The 7,488-nt window shown below is 39.4% G+C and overlaps 1 protein-coding gene across 1 annotated transcript in view; it reads right to left on the minus strand.

The window, feature by feature from the left end:
• Nucleotides 1-6,218, minus strand: part of LOC149017604 (uncharacterized) — a 30,465-nt gene extending 24,247 nt beyond the window's left edge. Inside the window, exons 1-5 of the mRNA XM_089153011.1 lie at nucleotides 6,180-6,218; nucleotides 4,975-5,011; nucleotides 3,404-4,059; nucleotides 2,919-3,179; nucleotides 2,429-2,785 (exon numbers count right to left, since the gene is read on the minus strand). Coding sequence (XP_089009137.1) covers nucleotides 2,429-2,785; nucleotides 2,919-3,179; nucleotides 3,404-4,059; nucleotides 4,975-5,011; nucleotides 6,180-6,218 — 1,350 coding nt within the window. The remainder of the gene's footprint in view (nucleotides 1-2,428; nucleotides 2,786-2,918; nucleotides 3,180-3,403; nucleotides 4,060-4,974; nucleotides 5,012-6,179) is intronic.
• Between the last annotated feature and the right edge of the window lie 1,270 nt (nucleotides 6,219-7,488).

Here is a 7,488-nt window from a genome sequence, read left to right on the forward strand (position 1 = left end):
TTTTCAGTGGTTTTTTTAGCAAACTAGTAGTTCTATAGTGTTTATTATGCTCGAAATAGGTAGTATGCAAGAATTCAAATCAATTTGAGCCCATATGAGGCTTGAAATTGAGGTTACAAGTGTGCAGAAAAAAGTGTCCAGAAATTTCGACCAAAAATTTTTCCTTGGGTGATTGACGATCTACTACTGACTATTGTGTGTTTGTCGGTGCTCAGTGGTAGCCTCATCACTTGACGAAGCAAAATGCAGACTACTTTCGCACGATCAAGTGCGGAAGCTGAATATAGAGCTATGGCTCAAACCGCTGCTGAAATGTTGTGGATTCAATCCTTCCTTGTTGAGTTGGGGCTGCTAGTCTCTCAGCCCATGAAGATGCTCTGTGATAATCGAGCTGCAATCTATATTGCTAGCAATCATTTGTTCCATGAGCACACTAAGCATATTGAAGTTGAGCCACTTTGTCCAAGACGCTGTTCTCAAAAAGAAGATCGTTACTCCATTTGTTCCTATAACTGAGCAAATAGGTGACATCTTTACCAAGTCACTCTTTGGACCTGATTTCAAGAATGGGGGTTGCAAGCTGGGCATGGGTGATTTATATTCTCTAGCTTAAGGGGGAGTGTTAGAAATCATGGATTATTGGGAGTAGATTCTTGCTAGTATTTTCCTTTTTTAAACTAGCTTGCCTTTCTCCTTTTTCTTAGTCAACAAGTAAATAATATCTAGGATTCCTATTTCAAAACTCTCTATTTTTGCTAATATTGTGCTTCCTTTTTTTGTATTTTAGTTTAGGAAAGATATCCTGAACTAAATAATGAGTATTCATTTATAAAGTAGGAGTGGGTGCCTTGCATACGCAAGTCATCTCTTCCCCTTCTCTTTTCCTTTCTCTTCTCTATCGCCTCTCTTGTTCTCCTCTGGTTATAGGCTACTACTTACATCTGGTTCGATTTCTAAACTATTGGATTGCTACAACCCCCATAACAAAAACAATTTCATTTTCCAATTTAGCCATCCAAATATAACTAAACCTGGGAAATTCTATGCCTATATTACTACCTACATTTGCCCATTAGGGCAAGAAAAACGGGGGGGTGTTGGGGGAGGGCCTAGACTCAAGCCAGCCTAGGGGAGGTCAAAAGAGAAGAATCCAAGGCCAGGGTACTAACAATGTGCCTGTTCCTTGGGGTGTTTGTGAGGCGTTTGTGGGAGAGTAGACACAATTTGGAGCTACATCCTTATAGATGCCTTACCAATTTGATTAATGGATTAAATTTGGAAGACCATCTACGAAGGTTCCCTTCCACCCAAAAGAGGAGATGAAGCTGAAGGCACCAAAAAATGCTTGCCAATGATATCAACAATCAAGGAACCTTTGAATGTACTGGTCATCCAGCGGCACTGCTATGCAAAGGGAAGACACATACAACATTAAGCCAGACAGAAGCAAGGGCAAGGGATAAAAAAGAGAGGGAGAAGAGGCAGTAGAAGAAGAGGTGGGTCTATCCTCACCTATAGGGCAGTTGATGCAGGAAAGAGGGGAGGGCAAGAATGTGACAGTGGTTTAGGAAGCTTGGGAGACAAGAGGATGAAGCTCTCCAAATGGAGAAGAAATGTCAAAGGATGTTTCCTTTGAACCAGACAAGATTGGCCCAAGAGAAAGGGAGAGGGATGGCGGATATAGTTCCAAGTAGAGGAGGTGGTGAAAGGAGTTGGAAGTGGAGGGGGTCCAGATTAGCTTATTAGAATGGTTAGTAGGGGAATGGATTGGGGGGGGGGTCAAATTGGATTTAGTTTCAAGGGAATAGGTTGGAGAGGACCTAGGATCCAAAGGAGATAAAAGAAGAGTAGGGTGTCTCTTGGGATTTCGGTGGAGTAGACCCACGAGCACTAATATAATGGAATAGAATACTGAAGGGGTTCCAGGCACCAAGTTAGAATGATATATTAGTTCCATCTGCAATCCTTGAAGAGGTGGCTGACAAAGCAAGGGGGTGCGGATGACGAAGTTTCCTCCAGACTTGGATGGGTTGGAGGTGGGCCGTCCAAATGGATTCTGATTTGAGCAAATGGGAGTAGGTCAAATTGATCCAAATGGACTTATGTTTGGAATCACATAAAAGTTTTCAAGCACCACCTGATTTTTCACCCACTGGCCCCAAACCCTGCTCCCCGAGCGCCCCTCGATCCCCCCCCCCACCAAAAAAAAAATATATGTTACAAGTTTCAACTCACAAGGTATCTGAAAGAAAAATGAGAAATTTTATTAAATAAGAGGTACACAATGTTTGGCCAGAATACCTAATGTCAGCAGGGAACATAAGAGAATCTACACTTGCGTTCAAAAATTAAAGTGCTTGCATTGTTTAATTGTAGCCATAAATGATTGCAAAGACAAAAAATTCCTCTATAGATAGATGCGGCTTACTTGTCTCATGTGAGGACCTCTAGATGATCCCATATCCTGTACCAGTCGTTGAAGGATATGGACCAAAGCCAAAATGAATCGATCAATGAAGTTCTTCTGCACATCTGTCAAAGTTTTAATAAGAAGGAGTGCAAAGCTAATCATGGAGTCTGCAGCACAAATTTCTATTGATATATGAGGGGATGTCACAGCAGCAAGATGTTCTTGTATAAGATCCTCAATCCTTTGGTAAAATAGCTTCACGTCCTGTGGTGTATTAGCTGCCTCTGGAGGAAATGCCATAAAGACCATCTTCAACAAGGTGCACAGGGACTTCCTGGCATCCAGCATTTTATTTTTGAAGCAACGCTCAAAGATCTGTCAAAGATAGATTCTTATATTACAGTTATTAGAAAGAACCCAAAAAAAAAAAAAAAAAAAAAAAAAAAATTCCCCATAATGTGGTGAACAGTGCTGGTGCTACAAAGAAAAACCACTCAGTAAAATATACCTGTGAAATCTGGTTGATGTGGTTCTCAATGAACAAATGAGGTTGCTTCTCCAAAACCTTGTTCATGACATCAAGGCCCTGAGTCAAAGCTGTTTCAGGGTCTTTTGATTGAGATGGCTGATGACTGCACGACAGATTCTCCAGAAAATTGAGCGTAACATTGGCTTTCGGCCAAACCTCTAAAGCTTCTGATAATACCTGCAGACCCTGGCTATACATTGCAGTTGCCTCCTTATCCCTGAGCTCTGTAACCAAAGCTACCTATTTCCAGATATCACAAGTAAGAAATGTCAATCTAAACACAATCTTCTATTTCCAAGAGGACTGGTGAATTTGAAAAACGAGCATAAAAGTCATGATTAACAAATGAGCATCAAATATGTCATTGTTTTAGAACCATGCATTTGAAGAAAGAGCATTCACATTTGAAGCTAATGAAGATGAGAGTTGTTGATCAAAGTAGAAGAAATAAAGTATGAACTCACTTTAATTAGAAACTTGATAATCATCTCTTGCATGGCAGGACTAAGCTTGAACTCCTCATCAGGCTGGGCAGCAGACCCAGGGATTTCTCTATTGGGGATTGATGAAGCACCATCAGGGGACATGACACAGATAGATTGAAGACCGGGCTCAACCTTTCCTAGTTTACTCAAATCATCAAGTGATGAACCTCCAGAGGGGTGCTTTGGATAAACACAATCAGGCCCCTGATTAAACAAATCACTAGCTTGGTCAGGGTCTTCTGTATCAGGTAATGCTTTAACTTCATTTTGCCTCTGCTTTTCCCACCTGACAAGCAACCCCGCAAGTTCAATGGCAAGGCATCTATTATCTACAGCAACATTGTATGCCAATCCAAGGCGACTCAGAGAATTAACCATCAGAGGAACAAATTGTGCTCTATAGAAGTAGAAGAGATCTGAATGGTTGACAAAGAGCTGGAGGATGTGAACTAAACTAGGAATTGAATGACCTTCATCAATGAGAACCTTTTTTATGCAAAAAATCCAAATTGGCATACTGTTACTCGCAGCAGGCAACTTTCGGGGCAATGTAGGCATTAGTATATCAAGAGCTTGCCTGACCATATTCTTGTTCTCAGGCTCAGAAGTTTGTAGAAGAGCCATAAAAACCTGCACTACGAAATCCTAGATATCATCATAGGAGGCGGCAGTAGTAGTAGCAGAGAAAAAGATATGGATGAGTCCATAACATTTGGTAAAGAATAATCATTTCACATATAGATAAGCATACAGGAATACTTAGAAATAAAATTCTCCATATGAAAATGTTTACCAATACAATTTAATGATGACAACAGGTAACACTAATACAAAGAATTTACTGGATATAAAGTAACTGAATAAGCATCCCACACACCCATACTACGTGCTTCTATTGGAGCATTTGCAACAATAGTAGATTCTCCTAGAAGGGCAGTTATTTTTGTGCAATTCTGAGTAACATTGGCTTTACAAAGGATTTTAACAGTTATTGGTAGCCCTTCAATAATGTAATTGCCTTGGCCTGGCTGCACTGAAAGAACTCCCTTCAGAGGTCAAAGTTGAACCCAGCTGGATCACCCCAGTTTTCTTGTCTAAGGGGCCTGACAGTTTACATAGGAATATAAGATGCAAGGTTTTACTTTAGTTGACTTTATTTTAGTGGGTAGAGTCCTTAGGAATTATTTTGGTGGTTCCAGTATTTGATATAGTGCCTAGATTGTTTACTTTGAATCTATTATTTCTTTGGGTCAATAAATAAATACTATACACCCCCCCGAAGGGAAGGGAAGTAAACCCCTGGGGGGGGGGGGAGCCACGCTAGACAGGCCTATCGCTAGGCGTGCATAAAAAAGTAGAATCTAAGTCCTACGTAACAAGAATGTGTCTGTTACTTGGACTATAAAGTATCTACAAGAGGCTTGTGAGGTAAGAGGGAGAGTTTGGAGGAGAAATCCTTGCAGATTGTTTTCCAATCTGGTCTAGGAATCTAGATTTGGGGGTCCATCAGCAGAGATTGCCCTCCTTCCAAATGTGGGAAATGCAAGCACCAAGGATGAGCTTTTCCGGGGCAGAATTGCATTTGTACTTGTGTTTATTTCATTACAAAAACTTAACCTGCAATTAGGAGAAAGTTAACCTAATCACAGTCCTCAATCTTTGCCTTGTAGCAGACTCTGTTCTTCCTTTCTTCTTCTCTAATTCTTGCTTCCTTTTCAGCTCTTAGGCTGGTTATAGGGTCTTGGATTCAAACATGTGTCCAAGCCCTTGTCTCCCTAAGAATCCAAAGCCCTTTCGAGTTCAATTGCTCTACATAAAAAACTTGAATTGTCGAACTCAAGAAGGCCTTCCTCAATCAACACCAAGAGGAAGACTTGTCTCCCTAAGAATCCAAAGCCCTTTCGAGTTCAATTGCTCTACATAAAAAACTTGAATTGTCGAACTCAAGAAGGCCTTCCTCAATCAACACCAAGAGGAAGAAGCACATGAAGAAGATCCTTGTGCATCACACAGATCATATTGCATCAATTATCGCTCATGGCCTCATGGGTATTACTGCACACCCTTGATAGGAAACATCTTTCTTATTCTTTAATTTTTATTTGATAGTTCTACCTAGTCCCAAAACTAGACTTAGGGTCAGGTACAAGGACACTCTCATCTATAAGAGATTGGGTACTCTTGCCCCAAATCAAGATTGTAAAGGTTCTCTTGTCCTAAACAAGATTGTGTAAAGGCATTGTGCCTCCACCTACTGTATTGAAAGGGATTCACTAGTTGAAATCTCTTTAAGATTAGAGAGGAGTGGATGTAGACTCACTCAGTTGAGTCTTGAGTCAAACCACCATAAATCATGCCTTGTCATTGTCTTGCTTTAATTCTTTGATTGGATTAAATTTCTGGCATATTTTAATTGAAAAGGAAAAATTCACTAGTTCAACCAAGGTTGTCAAGGCGGTAAGATGACTAGGTGACAAAGCGGCGCCTAGGTGGCAATAAGGCGACTAAAGTGGTTGGGTCAAATTTTTTCAATACGACTACTTTTATGCTGATAAATTTCTATTATGAGTTAAACAAACATTCAAGAATCACATTCATCTAAAAAAAAAAGCAATCAAGAATCATAATTATGAAAGATTATTCAAAAAAGAACACAGACATAAGTTCATCTCATCAAACATCATAACATATGACTATAAACTATATTAAATTATAAGTATGAAAATGAAAGTAGTAATTTTACATTTTTACTCACCTCAATGATAGTGGGATGCCAAATAAGTGCCTTATCCATTTAATGATTTATTGATTCCCAATTCCAAAATGACTAGCTATCAAGTTCGTAAACGGCTTTGTAGAATAGAATTTGTTTTTAAAAAAAATAAAGAATATGTAAAAAATGTGACCGTTTTGGCAGCAAAAAGGCGCACAAGGCAACAAATTGGTAGTATAGGTGATAAAGCGGCGAAAAAACTGCATGTTAACAAAGCGGTTCAAAACAAGGCGGTTGCAAAATCGCCTTTCCGCCTAGGTGGATGCTTTGACAACCCCACCTATACTCCCCCCTTTAGGTTGACTTTCACTTGACACCCATAAACCCTAGTTTCTCATCTCAAGGAATTTATCCCTTGTCCACCATGGGATGGGCTAATGCTTGATACCTTAAGTATTATTTAAAAGTGTATGACTTTAACCAAAGAGGCCTAACTTAAACTTTTTCCCCTAAAACCAAACCCACCCACCCAGTTTAGTTGGTTCACTTATGTGTCTTGGAAGAACTAGCCCTCATTCAGTTGAAGCTACATCAAGTTGAATCAGAGCATTGAAGAAGCAACCACCATGGAAGACAAGAAAAAAATATGAAGAATTCATCCTTCGAGTATTGTATGAGTTAACATATCACATATGATGATTCATGTAGCGAAGTGGAGTACTTGGATTATCACCACAAGATTCATGCGGTTACTAAGATCCTAGTTTCAGAGAGATACAATGAAAACTAAAGGAGAGAATACATTTTCTACACCAGAATGAAAACCAATGGGAACAAAACCCAGGTAATCGATAGTGGTAGTTTTGCCAAAATGTTGTTTCAGCCTTTCAGGATCATCTATTAAGAATATTGAACTAAAAAGCAAAACACATCCTATGCCAAATTTTTACTAGAAAAAAGTATGGTATGTTGTCCTCATGGGACTCATAAATGCACTATGGGAACACCCTGGTTTTATGATAATGATGTCAATAAAGCAAGGAGAACAAATGAATGTGTATTTGTGCTCAAGGAACAGAAAATTGTGCACCAGCCCCTACATTTGCCAACTGAGATGATGAAGAAAAAGCGAGTAATTCAAATAAAATGAAAAGGTAGAAGGGCCAGAGAAGAAAACACTAAATGTTTCAAGTTTATGAAAGAAGTAGTTAGCTCCTATAGAGAGTTCAAAATTAACAACAGAGACTCAGATCTGACTTGGTGATGCAAGTGCAACACCAAATTGGTCTATTTTCCTTTGAAATCAATCTAAGGTTAATACATACGGGGGTTCGGCCCTTTTTTAATATGT

The sequence above is a fragment of the Hakea prostrata genome, chromosome 4, assembly GCF_041222555.1.
Source record: "Hakea prostrata isolate BN-2017 chromosome 4, UWA_Hpros_2, whole genome shotgun sequence".
NCBI lineage: Eukaryota > Viridiplantae > Streptophyta > Magnoliopsida > Proteales > Proteaceae > Hakea > Hakea prostrata.